This window comes from Carettochelys insculpta, chromosome 5 (assembly GCF_033958435.1).
Source record: "Carettochelys insculpta isolate YL-2023 chromosome 5, ASM3395843v1, whole genome shotgun sequence".
Lineage (NCBI taxonomy): Eukaryota > Metazoa > Chordata > Testudines > Carettochelyidae > Carettochelys > Carettochelys insculpta.
In genome coordinates, this window is record NC_134141.1 from 12,126,064 (window position 1) to 12,147,321 (window position 21,258).

The 21,258-nt window shown below is 39.0% G+C and overlaps 1 protein-coding gene across 1 annotated transcript in view; it reads left to right on the forward strand.

The window, feature by feature from the left end:
• Positions 1 to 21,258, forward strand: part of SHOC1 (shortage in chiasmata 1) — a 120,308-nt gene that overhangs the window by 44,123 nt on the left and 54,927 nt on the right. Inside the window, exons 8-16 of the mRNA XM_074994034.1 lie at positions 2,451 to 2,558; positions 3,926 to 4,055; positions 6,466 to 6,560; positions 8,310 to 8,552; positions 9,932 to 10,372; positions 13,025 to 13,150; positions 15,128 to 15,304; positions 18,019 to 18,126; positions 20,234 to 20,421. Of these exons, the coding sequence (XP_074850135.1) occupies positions 2,451 to 2,558; positions 3,926 to 4,055; positions 6,466 to 6,560; positions 8,310 to 8,552; positions 9,932 to 10,372; positions 13,025 to 13,150; positions 15,128 to 15,304; positions 18,019 to 18,126; positions 20,234 to 20,421 (1,616 nt within the window). The remainder of the gene's footprint in view (positions 1 to 2,450; positions 2,559 to 3,925; positions 4,056 to 6,465; positions 6,561 to 8,309; positions 8,553 to 9,931; positions 10,373 to 13,024; positions 13,151 to 15,127; positions 15,305 to 18,018; positions 18,127 to 20,233; positions 20,422 to 21,258) is intronic.

Below are 21,258 nucleotides of genomic sequence, written 5' to 3' on the forward strand. Positions count from 1 at the left end.
GGAGGCTTTTAGAAACAGCTTTATGGGTGACCAGACAGCAACACAACAGTCATGTCTGTTGCTGTTAAGGAGGCACCCTCTGTGCAGGCCGGTAATTCCTGTAAACCCCCCCTTCCTCCCACCCATGCAACACAAGCAATAAAGACTGTTTTTATGAGCGTAATTGTTTTTATTCAGGGGGCAGTAAAGGAGTTCATTGTAGAGCCTTTGGGGGTGGATAGTCAAGGGCTGGTGGCATTTTACCATCACTGGTAGGGGAATGGCAGCCTTCTGCTCTCAGAAGTGTCCCTGGGAATAGAATGTAAGGCTGCCCTTGACTCCCACCCCTCCCTGCATTCTGGGGTGCTGATGTGGGGGAGTTATGAAACATGATGGGGGGAACATGTGGTTCATCATGGGCAGCAGTGGTGCTCTATGCTCTTGTATCAGGCACCTCAGGAACTCTGCTGCCTCATTGTCTGCAACATCTCCTCCTGGGTCTGAATTTCATGCTTTCTGAGTGCTCTCCTGTCCTTTCTTCCTGATCTGCCCTTCTCTCTTCCAGAGGTTTTCCTCCAAGCATTTAACTGCACCCTGTCTGTGCAGGCAGCTTGTATGTTCTCTAAGAACTTATCTTCCCTTGTTCCTTTTTTCCTTCAGATTTGTGCCCGTTTTATGCGTGGGGGTAGGAGTGGAGCAGTGGTCAAAGAGCTTACTGTTGAGTACACTGCAACCGAATCTAAGTCAATGTCAGAAATTAAGGCGATGCATTTACTCTACATGAGATAAGTTTTACAACACCAAAAACAAATTTCATGAAAAAACCCCTGTGGCACGAAATGCGGATGTGTTTTGTACGAGGACAGATTTTGGCTTTTAAGTGTCGTCTGTGCAGCAGGTACTACACAGAGATCTTAAGTGAGCTGCTTGACTCAGTTTGCTTCCAGTCATGGTAAGGTACAGATTGGGGCATGCTTTCAAGCCTGTTCCAAAAGCAGTTTTGAAACTCACTCTCTTGACCCACTGTTGGAGTGGGCTGAAAGAAGGAACTGAGGGGTGCCAGGTTGTCTGAGTCATATATAGGCTTTGCATTGGCACCAACTTCACAGCCAATCCAGCTGGTAGTTTCTAGGGAAAACTTTCTCACAACGCTGTACGCACACACACCTATCTCAAACAGATATGAGCAAACCATCTTAATGAATAACAGCTACAGTGATGTGTAATCATTTTATCTGAAATGTTCCTATTTCTGTAGTTTCTGGTGGCTCAGATAAAAACACTGCCATTCTACCATAGAAGAGTATTCTTCCCATATATTCAACAAATGTTTAGTGTGAACTGAATAAAATTATTAAAATTTAAACACAGACTAAGGTAAAATCCATCATGTACCTGTTGTTTCCCAGGGGTCCCACTGCACATCTTCCTTCCTCCTCAGAGCAGAGTCTTTCATACAGCACAAGATGGTATCTGCTCTGATTTGGTAGGTCAGTATAGGTATTTTCAGCCATAAAAAGCTGGGGTAGGGGACGTTTCAAGAGGAACACTCTCTCTCTCTCTCTCTCTCTTCAAGAAGCTCTTTACTAGGAATTCTCAAGACCAATCAAAGTTTTGGAGTGGCCTTTTAAAGCATTAGCGTGTCTCTAAATATGACAACAAGTGGCTATTCAGTGAAATTAAAAAGTGACATAAAAACTGATAAATATTTTTTCAGACAAAATACAATTAGCCTGTGATACTCAATGTCACAGGTTATAATTTAGGGCAAGATCTTAGCAAATTTCTAAATGTAGAATTCTATATAGGTAACAAGAATATTCAAAGTTTTAATAGTAATTACAAAAAAAAAGTTTTGGAAGTACCAGAAACCTTCTGCCTTTGCAGATTAGTGATGCAGGGTTACTAGAAGCAGTAACTTACCTGTGCAGCCATGAAGGAAGGTATGGCTGAGGTCTCAATGTGGCCTGGAAAAACAAGCCTATTTAATTTTGGCAAACAAGAAAATGTACAAAAAAAACCCCAAACAAACCTTTTTTCAATCTTAGGCAGTAGAGGCTTGTGCTTTTACATTCAGAAGTCCTTAGTTTGATCCCAGTTGCTGACATCCCAACCATGGGAGTGATGTCCCAAAAGATAGAAGGAAACTTTATCTTCGGATAGGTTATTCCACAACTAGCTAATGTAGGATTTATTGCACCGTCCTTGGCAGCAGCTGGCACTCATCATTGGAAGAGACAAGATCTGAGATTTGGTTGACCTCTGGCATGATCACTTAGTATGATTGTTATGGCCTTATGAATACCTGCTGTGTATATTATGGCTGATGATAACTATAGAACTGGTAATGGTAAATTAAAATGATAATGGGAGGAATCAATAAGAATAGATACAAAGAAAGCATTGTTCAAGGAACAGCTTGAGGGAAAAAATTAAATGGCTATTATTGTGCCACTTTTTATCTCTTTCAGATCTTACTGCAAATATTACAAATGAAATAGAAATTTCAAAGTATTCGCCCATGATGGAAGCTGTTCATTTCAGTCAAAGCAGAAATCTACTGGAGTGCCATGAGGCAGGTAGGTAGTGCTATATAAGTAACTCCAGTGCCTGTTTTTAAGAAAAGTTGTTCTCTTATCCATGTGCACAGCCCCCAGCCCATGCCCTGCCCTATTCCACCCTGGTCCCACCCTTCTTCTTCCTGTCCCTGCTCCATCCCCCTCTTTACCCCTTCCCCCAAGTCTCTGCCACCTTGCCTCTTCTTGCTGCTGCTCTGCCCCATCCCCACCTCCATTCCACCCCTTCTCACAAGCCCTCTGCCCCTAGCAACACTCAGAGCTGGTAGAGCAGAGCCAGAAGGGCTGTGTTGCTCTGCTTCCTGACACCACCAGTGGGTACAGGGATGGGCCCAACCCCTGCTGCGAGGGTCAGGCCCCCCTACTAATCCCCTGGGCAGCACTTGTCCCTATGCTTCCACATACCCCTGAAGCATGGGGCACCCCAAGTTGAAGTGTCAGGGCAGTTGGCCCAAACTGTCCTATGGGTGGGACAGCTCAGTCCATATGTATTGCATTGCAAGACTGTTCCCCACTCTGGCACTTCTGAGTGCAGAAGGAGTGGGCCAGACTACCTCATTGCATCTGACTAAACATTCTACTCATGTATCTGTTGTTCCAAAGTTTAGTCTTCTCTTAGGCATGGATGTCACCCCTACTCCATGGCTGCATTACTGGCTTAATTCAAGTCTCCCAGACTCTGCTTTGGTCACACAAGAACAGGAAGAGGAAAGTCTGCCTCCAGTTCAAAAGCCCACACTTTGTTATGTTGTCTCTCTTGCCTTTTTGCCAACTTACCGTCTGCTTCCCAAGCATTCGTGGGGTACTCTCTGAGACCTGTCTATGGTTTTAATCCTTACAGGCGAGACAATTAGGATTAGGTCTACGGCTATAAGTAGCACTCAGTTTTATTTATATATGAAATGGAAACAATAATTGACTTCCTCCAAGCTTGAGGTATCTGAGTTGCAGACTTGCTGGTTTCATAGTCAATATGAATGCCATTAGAACCATCACAAATGTAATATGAAAGAGCCATTCCATGTAAGTAAGAGCTACATGACTGGTCCACAACTGATCAACCTTTAATTTAAAAACCCCCAAAATAATAACTAATTATTTAAAATTCTGAATAATTAGCAAGGTAAGCAGAGATTCCCAGAATCATATATGAAAACCAGTAAAGAACTACAGCTTAGGCATTTCTATTACTCTTCTTGTCTAGATACAAAGTATTACAATTTGGTTTTTATTGCTCAAGTAATAAAATATAAAAAGTTCATAATAAATTTTAAACACAAAATTTTATTGGTGTCAGAATTATACATAAATATTAACATTTCTTTCACTTCTATTTGTAAAATGTGGTGTCGTTTTACTGCATTTCCCAGTTAGTTACATTTTATATCCTCAATATGAAATGGAAATACCACTAACTCCTCCACGCAGACCACAAAGACCAGACATGAATTCATTGCATGCAGGACTTGAGACAGAACCCGTTTCTCCTATTGGTAACGGGTAAGTGCAAGTTTAATGAGAATATAACTGGTGCAATCTCCAAATTAGTGCAAAACTAGCTTTACTGAATTCTGATAATTTATGGCCTCTGTCTGTGAGATGTTCATTGCCAGTGTTTTTGTCCATTGAGTTTTTTGCCTTGGAGAGAAATATTAATCCAGGGAGTGCACCCCATGCGTGGTCTCAGTACATGTTGCTTGAAAACATCAAGAGAATTGCTTCAAGGCTGTCTTACTCTAAGGGGGCTTCATATACTGAAAAACCTGCTTCCTCCTTGTGGAAGAACTCAAACTTCTCTGATTGTGAATCCTCCAAATTCCTCAGGTAGAACTGGAAGGAACCTCGAGAGGTCATTGAGTCCAGTCCCCTGCATTCACACCAGGACTGTGCACTATCTAGACCAGTGGTTCCCAAACTGTTCGGCCTCACCCCCCCGCACATTTGATTTCTGAGAAACCCTCACTCCCCCCCCACCTATTGTTTATCATCATCTAACTCCCCTTTTAACAAACAAATTTGTAATTTAAAATAAACACAATAACTTGATATAAAAATGTTACTTAAAATTAGAAACAAGCACAAATAGTTTTTCTGGGCCCCTTGTAGGCCACCAGAGCTGACCACAACAGCCACCTGCCTGCCTGAGACCTGCACTGCCAGAGCCGCCCACCTGAGTCCTGCTCTGCCAGGGCTAGCCATCCACCTGCCCACCAGCCGCCCAGACCATACACCTGCCTGCCCGCCAGCTGCCTGAGCCCTGCTCTGCTGGGACCAGCTGCCTGCCCACCAGCCACCCGCCTCAGCCATAGGACAGCTGCCCAAGCCACCCACCCAAGCCCCATGCTACCAGGGCCAGCCACCTGCCTGCCAACCCAAGCCACATGGAGCCCCACATTGTCAGGGCCAGCCACTTGCCTGCCAACCCAAGCCCCGTGCCACTGGGGCCAGCCACCAGCGCAAGCCACCTGAAACCTGTGATTCTGGGGCCAGCTGCCCAAGCACTGCAAGTCCCACAAGCCAGCTGGCCAGCCAAGCCCTGTGAACTGCTTGTCCGAGTCCCTCCTATCCCGGAAAATCAGGCACCACCAGCCCCACACTCTTACCCCATTCCCCTCACCTGACCCAGGCACCCCCAGCTTCTCATTTAATCCCATCCTCCTCCTCCCCCACCCAACCCACACTCACTTATCTTTGCAGAAGGTAGCTAGCTCCATGTGCTTTTTGTAGTGGCTGCACCAGGTCACCCATGTAAAATGGCAGGGGCTGAGAGCTGGAAGTAAAGGCCAGCTCTTTCTTGGAGTGTGGGGAATGATGGGGGCAGAGCTTGGCCACCTCACGCCCCCCTGGAATTTCTTCATGCCCTCACCAGGGGTATGCCCCCCTGTTTGGGAAACTATGATCTAGACCATTTCCCCATTTTGCCAAGGTCACTTTGAATTTTAATACTATTGTCCAATGCACTTGCAACCCCTCCGAGTTTAGAATCATCCACAATCTTTATAAGTGTACTCTCTCTATGCCATTATCTATATCATTGATGAAGATATTTAACAGAACTGGTCCAAATACTCATCCCTGCTGACCCCCGCTTGTTATGCCTTTCCAATATAACTGTGAACCATTGACAACTACTCTCTGGGAATGGTTATCCAACCAGTTGTGCATGCACATTATAGTAGCCCCATCAAGGTAGTATTTCCCTTGTTTGTTTATAAGAAGGTTATGTGAGACTATCAAATGATTTACTAAAGTCTACATATACCATATCTTCCAGTTCCCCCTTATCCACAAAGCTTGTTATCCTATCAAAGAGAGCTGTCAGGTTCATATCATGGGCTTGTTTAGTTTGGAAGAGAGAAGATTGAGGGGTGACATGGTAGCAGTTATCAGGTATCTAAAAGGGTGTCATAAGGAGGAGGGAGAAAACTTGTTCTTTTTGACCTCTGAGGATAGAACAAGAGGCAATTGGCTTAAACTGCAGCAAGGGAGGTTTAGGTTGGACATTAGGAAAAAGTTCCTAACTGTCAGGTTGGTCAAACAGTGGAATAAGTTGCCAAGGGAGGTTGTGGAATCTCCCTCGCTGGAGATATTTAAGAACAGATTAGATAGATGTCTATCAGGGATGGTTTAGACAGTACTTGGTCCTGCCATTGGGGCAGGGGGCTGGACTCAATGGCCTCTCGAGGTCCCTTCCAGTCCTAGTATTCTGTGATCGTATGATTTGACATGATTTGTTCTTCACAAATCAATGCTGACTGTTACTTATCACCTTATTATCTTCCAAATGTTGGCAAACAGAACTCCCTAATTATGTGTTCCATGTATTAAAAGAAGAAAGCAGGTTTGAAAATCTAAAGCTATGACTTAAACTTCTTACTACAGTGTCTCCTCTTTTGTTTCTTTGTTTCAGTACTCTGCTTAGTGTGTCTATGATGCAGTACTTAGAGCAAATGGTGTGGCAGTCAGAAAAATACCAAAATGCTGTGAACTCTCTTTTGCTTGAAGGTATGAAAGGATATATTAGCATACACTGACTTCATATAAAAGAGTTATATGTTAAAAAGTACCACAGTGTGGAAATTAATCAGGGAAGTGCTTGAGGAAATAAATGCAGATATTTAAGGATACATTTTCAAAATTGATAAAAATAAATTTAGAATACAAGGAATGTGCGAGTACAACTCCTGTTTGCACACTGAAAATGTATCCATTGTATCTAAGTTGGGATGTTTGATTTTTCCCCTGTTCTATAAATCTTCTTGTAAGGCTATTGAGTAGTTTGTATTTCCACAATGGTAGTTGGTATAAAATGGCAGCTTTCTCCCAGTTTGTAAATCATCAGTTCACCGCCTGATAATTATTTTAATTATCATAGTAATTTCTAAAACTCGCTAACAAAAACCTAACATTACAAGCTTAGTTGAAACATCAATTTTCATTAGAGGCTGTGTTGTTCTCATCTTTAAATAATGTTTAGAAATCCATACTAATAAAGTCCATAGTGCAGTGTTTCCCAAATTGTTTTCCATGGAACCCCAGGGTTACGCAAAGTGAAAAGAAGGGTTCCTTGAAAAAATTCTGTTACAATAACATTTTATGATTTAAAAAAAATTTTTGAGCATTTATTAATTTTATTGCAAACAATTTTCATTTGTGTTTGCCATGACAAGTGTCCCTTTGTAATGTCAGCGTAGCCAGAGAATGGGGATGATGATGTCACTACTCTGTTCTATGCAGTGGTAAAATCACCTGTTATATACCACCGTAAATCCCCGTGTTCACTCAATTAAGTCTATTAAATGTGATTTTTACTTTTAAATATGTGCAAAATTAAAGTAAATATTGATCTTATGACCTTGTTTAGCAGTTGTTTATTATCCTTACTTATTTGTGGTCTACTTTTTCAGCTCCGTATGTGAGACTGTCATTAGGGGTTCTACAAAATCCTTTCTAATTTAAAAGGGTTCTGTGGCCAAATACAATTGGGAAACACTAAGCTTAGCAGAATCATATTCATGGAAGGCAAAGTGATTAGTTCCCAAAGCCAAACACACATTAGGAATTGGAATACAGAGTCAAAAAGAACTAAGCCATAAATTATTTCTGACTCTAACAGTTTGTGTTAAGAAACAGCACCAAAAGAATTCTGTGAGATAAGTGAGTTACATCTTCATTTGTAAAATAGTATCGGAGGGGTAGCCGTGTTAGTCTGGATCTGTAACAGCAACGAAGGGTCCTGTGACACCTTATAGACTAACAGAAAAGTTTTGAGCATGAGCTTTCGTGAGTACAGACTTCATCTGATGAAGTGAGTGTGTGCTCACGAAAGCTCATGCTCAAAACTTTTCTGTTAGTCTGTAAGGTGCCACAGGACCCTTCGTTGCTGTATTTGTAAAATAGTGTATTTACTATTTAGTTTTCAGATAATGATCATAATAGGTGCTTGTAATCTTGGGCAATAAACTCACAGAAACTAAATAAATCTCGGATTATTTGTAGTCTAGGCAGTCCAGGTTTATATCAACAGACTGGTTTTATAAATATTGTTGGGAAACCCAAAAAACAAGGTGAAAAAAGGTACATCTTACTAAGCTCTGTAAATGTTTCTTCCTTTGCTATTCAATCCAATGATAGTAATGTATTAGTAATGGAAGGATATGCCAAGGGATATACATAATCTAAATCATGAATATTTTGTTGTGATTTTGCTGTCAAAAATGTTCTGATTATTATACCTTTCTTTTTTTTTTCCAGAGAATCAGACTGTTGAACCTATATTTCAACATAGTTCCATTACAGAATTGAAAAAGATATTGTGTCTCCATGTGGAAGCTCCAGTACTTAGCCCTTTGAAATCAGACTGGTGGAATGATTTAGGACAAAATCTGGTAATATCAGATTCTTTGGAGCAACTAAGTACTGGTTTGGATGGCGCAAATAGCGAGTTTCCTACTAAAGTGGAATTATTCTCACAAATTAAAGAATTTCAGTTAGAAAGTAAGTATATTTGTTTTTGCTAGAAAAGTTAAATGACAAGAAGGACATGAAGATCAGTCATGCAATTCAGTGACATAATAGCATAACAGGAATTAAAAAAGGAATCAGAAAAAATTCTCGTTCTCTAGAAAAAAGAAATCAGAAAAGCATAAATTAGTCAGTACTAATACTCTGAAGTAGCAGTGTCCAAGACACTCCCTGTTCGCCACATATGGCAAATGGAACAGCGCAGTGTGGAGAAGTGCAGCTCCAGAGAGCCACACACCTGGCGTGCTCTTCTATCTGCTCGGTGCATGCATCCCACCACATAGTGGGACAAGCGCATGGTGGCGGAGGCAGCTCCTCCTACTCTGGTGGGCTCCAGCCGCATTCAGGGGCGGCTCATACAGGGGCAGCTTCAGTTGCTTTCCATGGCGGCTTCTGTGAGTAATCAGGGGGTGGGGCGATGCCTGGCTGGGAGGGGATGGCACCTGGCAGGGGGTCAGGCTGTGATGATCCCTTACATCCCTTTTGGATACCACTGCTCTGAAGTCTGATTAACAAAAAACTAAGGCCAGGTCCGCAAGTCGACCTTAGACGTGCAATTCCAGCTATGGCAATTGTGTAGTTGGAGTCCATTTTGCTAAGATCAGCTTATCAGGCTGTCCTCAGAGATGGAAATTTATGGGAGAAGTTCTCCCACTGAACCTCCCTTATGCCTCATGATAAGGAAGAGTAGTAGGGTCAACTGTTGAGCACTGATGGTTTGATTTAGCGCATCCCAGTTGCATAAAGTATGCAAGTGCAGGCATACTTAATTCATGGCCACAGTCATAATTGAACTTGCAAATTATCATAGTTGCAAATACAAATTTGCCATATCAGGTCCTTAATGTTTCTATTAAAATACTTACAGGACAGTTTTTGAAAGGTATATAATTTTGAAGTATTATTAATTACTATTACCAGTACTAGTGAATACATTGATGCAGCAGACTCGAATCAGCTTCTTCCAGGCTAGGCACTGGACCTGTTGTAGTGAACTCAAATTCTATTACAGTGAAGATTCATCATATACAGTATTATTCAGGCATTTATTCACAGTGCAGATTTGCAAGGTTATCTGCATGCAATTTATACAGAACACTATCACCTATGGCAGCTCTGTAGAGACAGAAAATACTGTAGTGAATTTAGCTAAAGCATTGTTAACATATAAAATAAGACAAAGCGTTATGATATTGGTAAATTTCAGCTCTAAAATACTTGTGAATCAGGAAAGGTTATCACTATCCTCTATCAAGGTGCACTTAGTGGCTATCTTGGTTTTTTTACCCTGGACTGGGCCCTGTTCTGGACAATCAAAGTTGCAGTGAAGAAAACTAATTTGTATCTTTCAGGATGGCTTGAAGAAAAGAACTCCCTGACTAACCAAGGACGCCGTTCTGTCAGTGCACCTCACTGGGACAAAATAACAAATTCTCATTTTTCACCTGACATGAAGCACACATTCTCTCCGTTACATTTGAAAGCTAACCCTCATGTCACTGTACAGGATGCAGATACATCTGTTGAAAGGCTGACAAGACAGGACAAAGAGCAAAGTGAGACAGAAGAACATTTCTTATGTCAAGAAGAGAAAAACAAAGATTTGTCTGACTCATTTAATTGTAATGAAGTATCCTTTGACCCAAACAGCTCAACAGAAAGCCAGGCAACTGCAGTGTTCAGACAGTCTAGACAATGTGATGATTCTGACCTGAGCAGTTTTATCATGCTGAGATCTAAACAGGCGTTCTTCCAACATGAGGAAAAGAATAATGTGGATAGCAAGAAAGAAGGTAGATGAACCCATTCTGCCTTGTAATTTTAGATCTAATTCTGCTCTCTTAACACTGCTGTAAATCAATTATAAGTCTATTCAGTTCAATAAAATTAATTACATGGGGTGAAATCCTGGTCCCATTGACTGCAGTGGATCCAGAAGTTTATCCAGGGTATTTATTTTCTATTTTTCTTTTTAGTTGTGTTTTTTTAGAATAATGTACATTAAAATTTTGTTTCACTCTTAAAAGAATATGTAAAAATGGCACCCTCTTATTCAGACTGTCTGCTCCCCTTGCATGCTCTGTGTCACGTGTGATGATTTTTGTGACAAAATAAGTTTCTGTTGGTTACTATTCTTGTTAGCCCTGTAGAGCCAGGCCAGCACAGTTAAGAGGGAGCTATTTCTTTTTCTTCTTGTCCCAGGAGAACCATTTCAATTAGTTACACATGTGCAACCCCAGTGATCCAATGAGACTAAACGTTTGTCTACAAAGACAGAATATGGTCTGGAATCTGTTATCATTGCCAATATGTGAGAAGGAAACATAGGTTTTTTATTTATAAATTAACCACCTTTGCTAGAGTATGCAGCACTTAGAATTTTTTTTTAATAAATTAACTACCTTTGCTACAGAAATTGAAAGACAATGAAATGTCAACTCTGTTAGTTTTCAGGGTACACTCACATGGAGCTGTGCCTAGACTTCAGAGAACTGTCGGCAAAAGATACACAAATTACACACTGCAATTTGCATATCTTTTGCTAACAGTTCTGTCAGGACAGGCTTTTCCAACTTGGGCTCATTGATATAAGGCCAAATGTCAGAAAACCCCCCTCTGTTGAGAGATCCCTTCTTCTTCATGGAACAAGGTGTACAGGGATGTTGACAGAATGCTCCCAACCTGCAGATCTCTTCTGAGAGAGATCTTCTGAGAGATCTGCAACCTGGGCACAAATTTTGTCAACAAAACTTCTGTTGGTGGAAGTTCTGTTGATACAAGCCTGCAGTCTGGACATAGCCAGATAAATAAAATGCTTCAGGCCGCAAACCCTGGTTATCAGAGCTTCAGCACAGATTCTGTGTGTATGAGCAAAATATCCCTTCGGAAAATGTAATGTAAACCCTGTGGCAGCACTTACTTTAATTGCACAAAATGGTGCAGTGATAGCAGATTAATATGTATTTTAATTGTATCCTTACATCATTAAGAAAGCAGTTATTTGCAAGACATCTTACTAACATTTTAAAAATAAGGCAGTTTATCATTGTTTTCTGTTTATACACCTGCAGATCTTGAGAAATTGATAATCCCTCTTCTAAAAGTACCAACTCAAGACCCGTTAACTGAGGTCTTATGTTTCCATCTAGTGAACTTTAGTAGAACTGCATCTCTCAGTAGTACTATGGATAGAGGTTTAGTTAAATATTATGTAGTGTAAACAAAGAAATGTATACCGTTATCCTCAAGTGTAGTATGTTAGTACTGACTGCTAAATTCTTATCCTATTAAATCTTATGTTGATTTTAAGTCTTTTCTTTCTAAATTATGGTTCTAAATTTAGCTGAAGGCCCATTGTCTCCAAGCAAATTATAGTGCTACTATGGATAATTTTTATAAACATTGGTTGTATGTACTATTTAACCCATGTAGTATTTAGGAGAGAACTGATTGAAGTAATTGGTTAGCATCATTTTGAACCCTAATAAATTTTTAAAATTTATTAAGTTCCTGAACACTAGAATACTAACTTGGGCTTTTAAATTTGAGAGATGGAGAATTTTTTTTTACCTTTCCTTCTTTATTTTCCCCAAGTGTCTCATTTTCACGGATGCAGCCATATTACATAGGAATTGATCCAGTTTGCAAAGCAGTGGAAGCTGCTAGATCCAAATGTTATCAGCAACAGCTGGAGGGAACCTGCCATCTGCTCCACCTTGTGCCAGGAAGAAGGGAACATAAATTCTGGGGGACTCTTAGGAAAGCTTATGACTCCTTATTTGTAGGAGGGAAGCAGAGTGAATAAACACCACCAGGGATAGCTGCTGAGGTGTGGTTACAAGTGAAGATGGAGGGAATGAGAACAACCTCTTTTAAGTAAACTTTTTCCAGACCTTCTTTTACTTACCCTATTTTTAGAGATTAGTGTTTCTCCAACTCACTGGTGACTCCATCAGCGTCCATCTACTTTCCCCGAGTGAGCAGTTGTTCTTTATTAGTCCAGTTGAATTCCTGCTATCAGATGCTCTTCCATTCATCTGTTTCCCTATCTTAATCCTCAGGTAGGACTCTCCCTTTATAGAAGCAACAGGGATGTAAAAGCTGCTCCCACCGGCTTTCAACTTTGTCAGGATGTGGGTCTCCATTACACACAGGTGTCTGATTCTGTTCAGACCTGACGTCACCCACTTTCTGGCAAATAAAATCCGACCAGTGTATCATTTGGCCGCAGCCAGGAAATGTGGAAACTTGGAGGAAATAAATGAAAAATAAAATATTTTCACTTTTTCCAAAGTAAAAAAATACAATTATTGCTTTGTGTCAGAAGGGCCTCCAGAATTTGGCAGGTTTAATTAGTAAGTAGAGGATCTGACATGTTAGAAAATGTACTTATTTTGTGGGCTTGTCATGTGATAATTTTATATAATCTATGGTCAACATTTTAGCTCCGGAAATTAGAGTGTGTTCAGAAGTTCTTAAACAAGATAGTCCTGCTGTTTGTAAGGCTACATTGGCAGAGAAAACAGAACAGGAGAATCAAAACTGCATCTCAGTCAAAATTCAAGCATCAGGTATAGAATTTTATTTTGAATGGTCTGTTTTTTGTAATAATGCAATTTTACATTAAATAATATTCATCCATACAAAATCATTTTGGCTACGTCTACACTAGCACAAAACTTCAAAATGGCCATGCAAATAGCCATTTCAAAGATTACTAATGAGGTGCTGAAATGCATATTCAGCACGTCATTAGCATGCCGCTGGCTGCGGCTCTTCGAAGTTGCTGCTTATTCCTATTTCATCGTTAAAAATATTCCTATTCCCCTTATTCCTATTTTATTGTTAAAAATATTTGTGTTTGTCTTTAAGTTCTCAGTATTGGATATAACTTATATCGGACTGAGAAACTCTTAATTTTTTTGCACATAATACCACCATGGTATCAGCAGATAGGAATAAGGTGCTTTCGAAGTTAGTGGGGTCCTTTTGAAAAGGAGTCCTGTCTGGACAAGCTGCGAGGCAGCGAAAAGTGGCAATTTCGAAGAGCCACAGCCAGTGGCATGCTAATGAGGCGCTAAATATGCATTTCAGCGCTTCATTAGTCATCTTCGAAATGGCTATTTGCATGGTCATTTCGAAGTTTTGTGCTAGTGTAGACACGACCTTTATGTTCTGCTCTATAAGGCCCTTAACCTGCAAATATTTAATATTGTTGCACCCTTATGCCCATGTATTCTGCCCTATAACCACTCCTGTATTTCACCATGGTGGTATCATACACGAAAGAATTCAGAGTTTCTCAGTCAGATATAAGTTATATCCAATACTGAGAACTTAAAGACAAACACAAATATTTTTATCAATGAAATATTAACAATACATTTTGGTACTTTGCTGCAAATATTAAGCACTTTAAAAAGAAAATGATTGATCAATAAATGATTGAATGAATTAAATTACACTGAGTAGCAAAAACACTATAGTATCTGATTTATCCTGACAAAGCGTGCAGAACTAGATACGATGTGAATGAGCAAGCAGTGATCCGCATTTCACAGTATTTTACAAATATTAACTAGCTAGTTAATAATTATGAGGGTATAAATGGCCAGCGATTGAAATGCAGCCCAGTCTGACAATCTTATCTGTCATTTTGAGATATTTGAAGTATAAAATGGTAAATCCTTGATCATAGGGGATAATAACATTTTAACCTTGATAATGTGATAAACTCAACTATAATTTTAAGTATACAAAGAAAATATTGGTACTCAAGCTTTACCTACTCCATTGAGAAATAAGTCATGTCTTCCAGTTAATTCAGTATCAGCAATATTTTTGAGATCTTTGGATTACAGTATTGCTGTCACCTTGCTGTTCTGAATTCTGCTGGATGTCCTGAAAACTTAGTTATATGGAATGTATGGGCACATTATGGAGCCTATGCTAGCACAGCCATGTAGTGTAGATGTAGCCTGCACCAACAAAAGGGTTTTTCTATGGGTGTAGGCATACCACCTCCTCAGACGATGTCCACATTGACCCAATTATTCTTTCATTAATACAGCCACATCCACACTGGCCATAAGGCTGACATTGGTCGGAGTATGGTCTACCCTTCAGTCTTGCATCAGTATAACTATGTTGCTTAGGGGCATGAAAAATCTGCACTCCTGAGCAACATCAGTGCAATGTTGGCAGTAGAGCTGTTCCCATGAGACATAGTTATCACCTCTTGGGGAAGTGGATTACTTACATTGACAAGAGAGCTGTCTCCTGTCATCTGAGTGCTTCGTCATTAAAGTGCTACAGTGGACAGCTACATTAGAACAGAGTTCTTAAGTGTCAGCTTACCTTTAGAAGAGGTTATAAATCAGCCGTCCACAAATTACTAAGAATTACTAATGTGAGGAAAATGTGTGGGTTTTTTGTTGTTTGTTTTTGTTTTGTTTTGTTTTGTTTTCCAAGACATTTGAGTACTTTCATTCAGTAGTGGCATATTTAACCAAATTGTGTTATCTTATGTGTTTATTTGTATTAACCAGAAAGCCAGTGCCAGGCATACTGTCTGTTAGAAGCAACAGCCACTCCTGTTCTAAAAGAGTTGATGCATCTTGGCATACTTGCTGCAGTAAATTGGAGGTTTGCCACTGTTAAATTTGATCACACTAGATTTTTCTTAAAGCAGCAGGAGAAAGTGATCTGTGATATTTTTAAACAAGGTAAAATGCATCGTATTCTTCATCTACAATATTGATGTGATTTCATTTGTAACGCAAGTTTACAAATTATTCACAAACTTTCAACCATTTCCCATATTGGCAACAGATCTGCTATTCTGTTTCCAGAAGGTCTCCATTCATACATTTCTAGTTAGGTGTGTTGTTGTTATATCAGAATATTAAAAAGTATTCAAATCCAAATCTAAATTTCACATTATTTAACTCTTATAATGTTAGTATATTTATTCTGATCACAATACAGTTTAGGTGATAAACTTCAGTTTTCTAAATTTTATTTCTATTTGTGCTTAATATGTTTTTTTAAATAGAAACCTAAATATAGTGGCAAAATGTTAGTAAGGAACAAGTAAAAAAGACCACATTTTTGGTGAGACTGTTGACTGATATAAAAAAAGTAAACTATAATAATAATTTCTCCATTTATGGAATGCAGCAAGCTCAGGGAAAACCCATGGGCAATATGTCAACATCAAGGGAATCACAAAAAGAACAACAATCTCAAAATTAGTAGGTGTAGCACTACAAGACCATCCCAACAGAAGGAGTGAGGGATCCTGAAGAGTCTTCAATTTAGTTCAGGATTAAGTCAGAGATGTTTATTCATAGTAAAAGATGGAAGATTGTAGAAATTTAGCAGGACCCAGGAAATTAAATACTATAGTCCAACCTAGTGATGGTGCTCCTGCTTATGGGATTTGCTCTTTCACTGGTTTGCAGTGATATGCTATGATCCACATGACATCTTAGCACCATAGACTTCTCTGTTTCAGTAAACAGTGTCCATCGGCTAAAATAATGGATGGCAGAACAATACTTCAGGGTCAGGCTGCCAGACCTTTCCTATAAAGACAGGATATTCTTTTGAGAAGGGTTGGAGAAGATTCAGCAGTCACTCTCTTGTTTAAAGAACTAGAATTTGCCCCAGGAATGGCCACTGAGATAGCTCATCATGCCTTCACAGAAGAGGCAACAAGTGGCAGAGTTTCTTTTTGAGTTTTAAGAATGTGCTTAAATGCTGTGAGAGCCCTGGTCCAGAGCCTTTCATGAGAAACAGCAGTCACGAATAGGCCCAGACAGTGCCCAAGTAATAAGCACGTATACCAGTATGTTGAATAGTTACAGAGAGATAGCCGTGTTAGTCTGTATTCTATCAAAACAAAAAAGCAGTCATGTAGCACTTTAAAGACTAACAAAATAATGTTTTAGGTGATGAGCTCTCGTGGGACAGACCCACTGATCTGAAGAAGTGGCTCTGTCCAATGAAAGCGTATCACCTAATATGTTGTTTTGTTAGTCTTTAAAGTGCTACATTACTGCTTTTTTTTTTATACCAGTATGTTTAACTAGAATGGTAAGAAAGCTGAAAGTGCTTTCTTAAAGGGAGACATATTTGATTTTTCGTAATGTTTGTGAATAAATTCAAGCCTAAGATTCCTCAAGCATTTTATCTTCATAGCATATTTACCTTATTCCCAAATTCCCCTAATCCAAAATGACTGAATAAAGGGAGACTTCATTACCAGGACATTCAAAGGTCCCTGGAAGTTTACATAGGGCAGCTAGCAGAGGTCAATGAATCATTTATTTATTTTCAGCCACAGCCAAATTAGAAAACAAACAAACTCTAAATTTACCATCTTGAAGTGGACAAAGGTACTAAGCAGGGAAGCTTATTTTGTTATAGGGAGGATGCTATCAGAAACATTTAAGGTGAGCTTGTATGATCAGAATGGAAAGGAAGTGGGGAATCTGTTTTAAATAAGGATTTGTAAGGCAGGCCAACGCATGGTCACCCACTTACACCTTTGCCAAGCATAGGATAGATGTGCAGGCTTCCATGGAGGCAGCTTTTGATAGGAGAGTATAGTGGGTGACTGTCAAATACTTATTGCTCCTGTAGTTCTATGTAAGATGCTTTGGGAGTTCTCAAGTATTTGGCATAGTGCAGAAGACAAAAGGGGGAATTTTTTTCTCTCTGTTAATTTTGTTCCTTCAAGCTGTTACCTACTAGCTCATATAATCGCTTACGAAAAGCAATGCATTTTTAATGGTTTAAGATAAGAATAATAGGCAGACCTCCAGCCAAATGTGAACAACAAGGTGCTTCTGAATAAACCCTGAAATCTTTTTGTTAACTTATTATCTATACTATTATTTTTTCTGGAATCTGGTACTTGACTATACCTTGACCAATACGTTTGGACCTTGATAAAAATGATCAAGTACCCTGGGTTTAAGGTTTAACGCAAAGTTTCTGTGAAAAATTAGTTTTGATTATCCCTGTATTAAAGTTATATACTGATCAGAGGATGGAGTCATTCTGATTTCTTGAAAACTACCTTTGAAATAGTTGCGTACTGAAACATGGTTAGAACTTTCTGTATAGAAGTATGATGTCATCAAAAATTAGTAATCTGTCTCCATGTGCTGTATGAGATAACTGGACTAGTATAGAATTGCTCAAGGAAAGAAAATAAATGGACAAAATTTCTGCTTTGCTCCATGTACATTCAATGTTTCCATTGCTGGTGTCCACACCAGTGCCATGTTTATATTTATAAATATTCGGTTGGCGTGACTAACATTCTGAGATTCGAGGACCCTTTATATGAATTCATGTATGCAACATAGCTCTTGAAGTTCCTCTGCAAACCATAGATATAAAAATAAAAATGTTTTTTTCCTTTGTATAGGTATAAATAACGAGAAAGAGGTAATGTTGTTCAAACATGCTGCTCTGGTGCACCTGTTGGTAACAATTCGAGACCTCCTATTAATGTGTAGCTTGGACACAGCATTAGGTTAGTTTTTGACAACAGAAATGTTTTCTTTCTTTTTTGTCATTGCAGCTTGATAGACAATATCTAAAATGCTGTTGTATGACAATCAATACACCATGAAATTCTACAGTCTATCATACTTTGTAATTTTTGATTGTTTGGTGCAACTAAATACTTATGCCTTCACTAACAGCTTCCTGAGAATTGCCTCCTGTCTGCCTGCATATTTCTTATATACCCATTAACTGCCAATTCAGTGCAAATTGTATTTCTTTATCATGAATACCTGACGCAAAGTTAATACCACCTTTTATTTCACTGCACACTTTGGCCAAGAAACTTTTGGGATTTGCAACGAGTTATATCTTATCTGGATTTGCTCAGTCTTCCTGAACACTGAATTTTGCACATGAATCTTTGAGTTAGCTGGAAAACATGTAAAAAGGACATATATGCAGACTACTCCCTGTTGATTTTCTAAGACTTTGTGCGTTGCTTATTATTATGCTGTGTGTTTGGAATAATATATACCTAAAAAGTTAGTTTCTCACCTGCTCACTTGAATCTCAAATACAAAGAATGGGGCAGATTCAAGCACAAATGTGAAATTTTATTTAGCACATTTGAATCCTCTGTAAAGGCTCACCAAACACTAAAGTCTGAACTGTAGCCCAGAAACATAGAGATTATTCCATTTTTGGTAATATGCAGATAATGATCAGGAAATAACAGTTCATTGGCTCGTATTCATATCTGAAGTCATAGTCTGTCACATATTCATTTTGGTATTTAGCTATTGTAATTTCACGTGCACTTTATCAGAATTTATAGCATACATGGTCTCTGTTATGAAAAATTTACTCTATAAAGCTATGACTTCATATGGAGCATAATGGCAGGAGCAGATTAGCTCTTAAAAAAAGCAAGGGTGTCTTCATTAAAATTTCTCTAGTAATAAGTAGTGGGAAAGAGGAATGCAGAAAATACAATACAAAATACAATATCTCTACTCAGAATGTTTGTCTGAGATTTGTATGAGGTGTACACATATTAGCAAAAGAACTTCGCAAATTGAGCCAAGCACAGAAGCTTTGCACAGTCAGGCTGTAGTAGCATTCAGCCCATAGGTAAATGAAAACTAGTGATATATACTTATGTATTTTATTTGTAACTCTCAGGCTGTGGCCACACTTGGCCAAAACTTTGAAAAGTCAATGCTAGTGGCCAAATCGAAGAGTACTAATGAGGCACTGAATTGAATATTCAGCATCTCATTAGCATTCGCATGCTGCCGACTGCTCTGTTTTGAAAGCACCACTTTCAAACACATGTGACTCAGTGCAGCTACACAGGGGTCCTTTTGGAAAGGACCCTGCATATTTGGAAATCGCCTTATTCCTCTCAGCTGACAGGAATAAGGGAATTTTGAAATGTGTAGGGTCCTTTCGAAAAGGACCCCCATATACCTGAGCTACGTGTGTTTGAAAGCAGCACTTTTGAAGTGCTGCGCCCGGCAGCATGCGAATGCTAATGAGGTGCTGAATATTCAATTCAGCACCTCATTAGTATTCTTCGATTTGGCCATTAGCATGGCCATTTCGAAGTTTTGGCCAAGTGTGGCCACAGCCTCAATGTCTTGGCCTGCTTTAGGCTCACTGTTATTGAAGTATGCATCAAATATGGATGTTAGGGGTAGTAGAAATATCTGAAATAATATGAGTCCACTAGGAGGGACTCTGATAAGTCACGTTTACTTTGTAAACTTACTTTTAAAAATAACTGAAAGATTAAACTTTGGAAAATGTGGTATATAAGATGAATCACATTTTAGCTTGGAAGCTTCTTGGTTGTCTTGGTGTAATAGCTCAGTTTTCCAGTGTCTGAAATTACAGAATGCTACTTCGGGTTTTAGATTTATTTGTATGACAGCTGGTTCCACAGTCTGGTTAGTGAGAGCGTTCTACACATATTTCTGTCTACGGCTAAATTTTTAACTTCCTTTGCAAGCTGCCTTCACATGTAGCTAAATTATATGGTCAGATTAAATAGAAATCTTAACAATTTTCTCTCTCTTTTTGCCAATGCTGAGTTTTTAGACGATTTATTTCTTGCTTTGTTTTTTAAACAGGATATTTGTCCAAGGCAAAGGATATGTATACAAGCATCTTAGGTTCCTCTTTGGATAAAATATGGAGGCAGCTGGAGATTGTACAGTGTAGCAGTCAGAAAAAGCATGAAACCAGTCCCAAAATAACAGAGCTTCAGTGTCAGATGTTAAAGTGGATGCAGAGTAACACAGATGAACAGAATCATAAGGTTAACAATTTCAGCAAGTTCTTTAAACAATCAAAACTAGTTTAGACTAATAAAACCACTTTATTTAAATAAGAGTTGTCTTATAACTGGAAATTTTGTATTTTGAGAATATTTAAGAATAAAGGGAAGTGTGAAGCTGTGCCACTCCAAGAATAATCTTAAAGTCCATGTCTACACTTACAAAAAGCTTTGAAATGGCCAGGCTAATGGCCAAATCAAAGAATACTAATGAGGTGCTGAAAAGAATATTCAACACCTCAGCATGCCACCATCTGCGGCACTTTGAAAGTGCCTCATTTCACTCGCCCGCGGCTCATCTACACAGGGGTCCTTTCAAAATGACCCTGCCAACATCAAAATCCCCTTATTCCTATCATGTGGTAGTATGGATATTTTCGTAATATAATATGTGTATTTAAATCCCCCTTCCAAAAAAAAAAAAAAAAAAAACCAAGTTGTCAGCAGATTATTTTATTTGCATAATGTGTAAGAGGCAACAAAATGAAAAAATATTTTAGAATATTTTGAATGAAATTTAATTGTGTAAAGACTAATTCATTTGCATTCAGGGGCATTTAGAGTGACCCAGAACAGAAAGTAGGATATTTCTGGATCAATAAGATGTGAAAATTCTATTCCATAAGCCATTTACTCTTGTTACATATTAGCATTGGCTAATATGATATGAAGTATGAAATTCTGTTTATACTTTTATATCATATTAGTGAATTGCTGCTGATGCAAGATACAAATTTCCTTTGTAAGCGAAAAGTTGCATAAAGAATATGATGGACCTCAGAGAAGAAAATGCTTATGAACTTTATCATTCTTATTCCA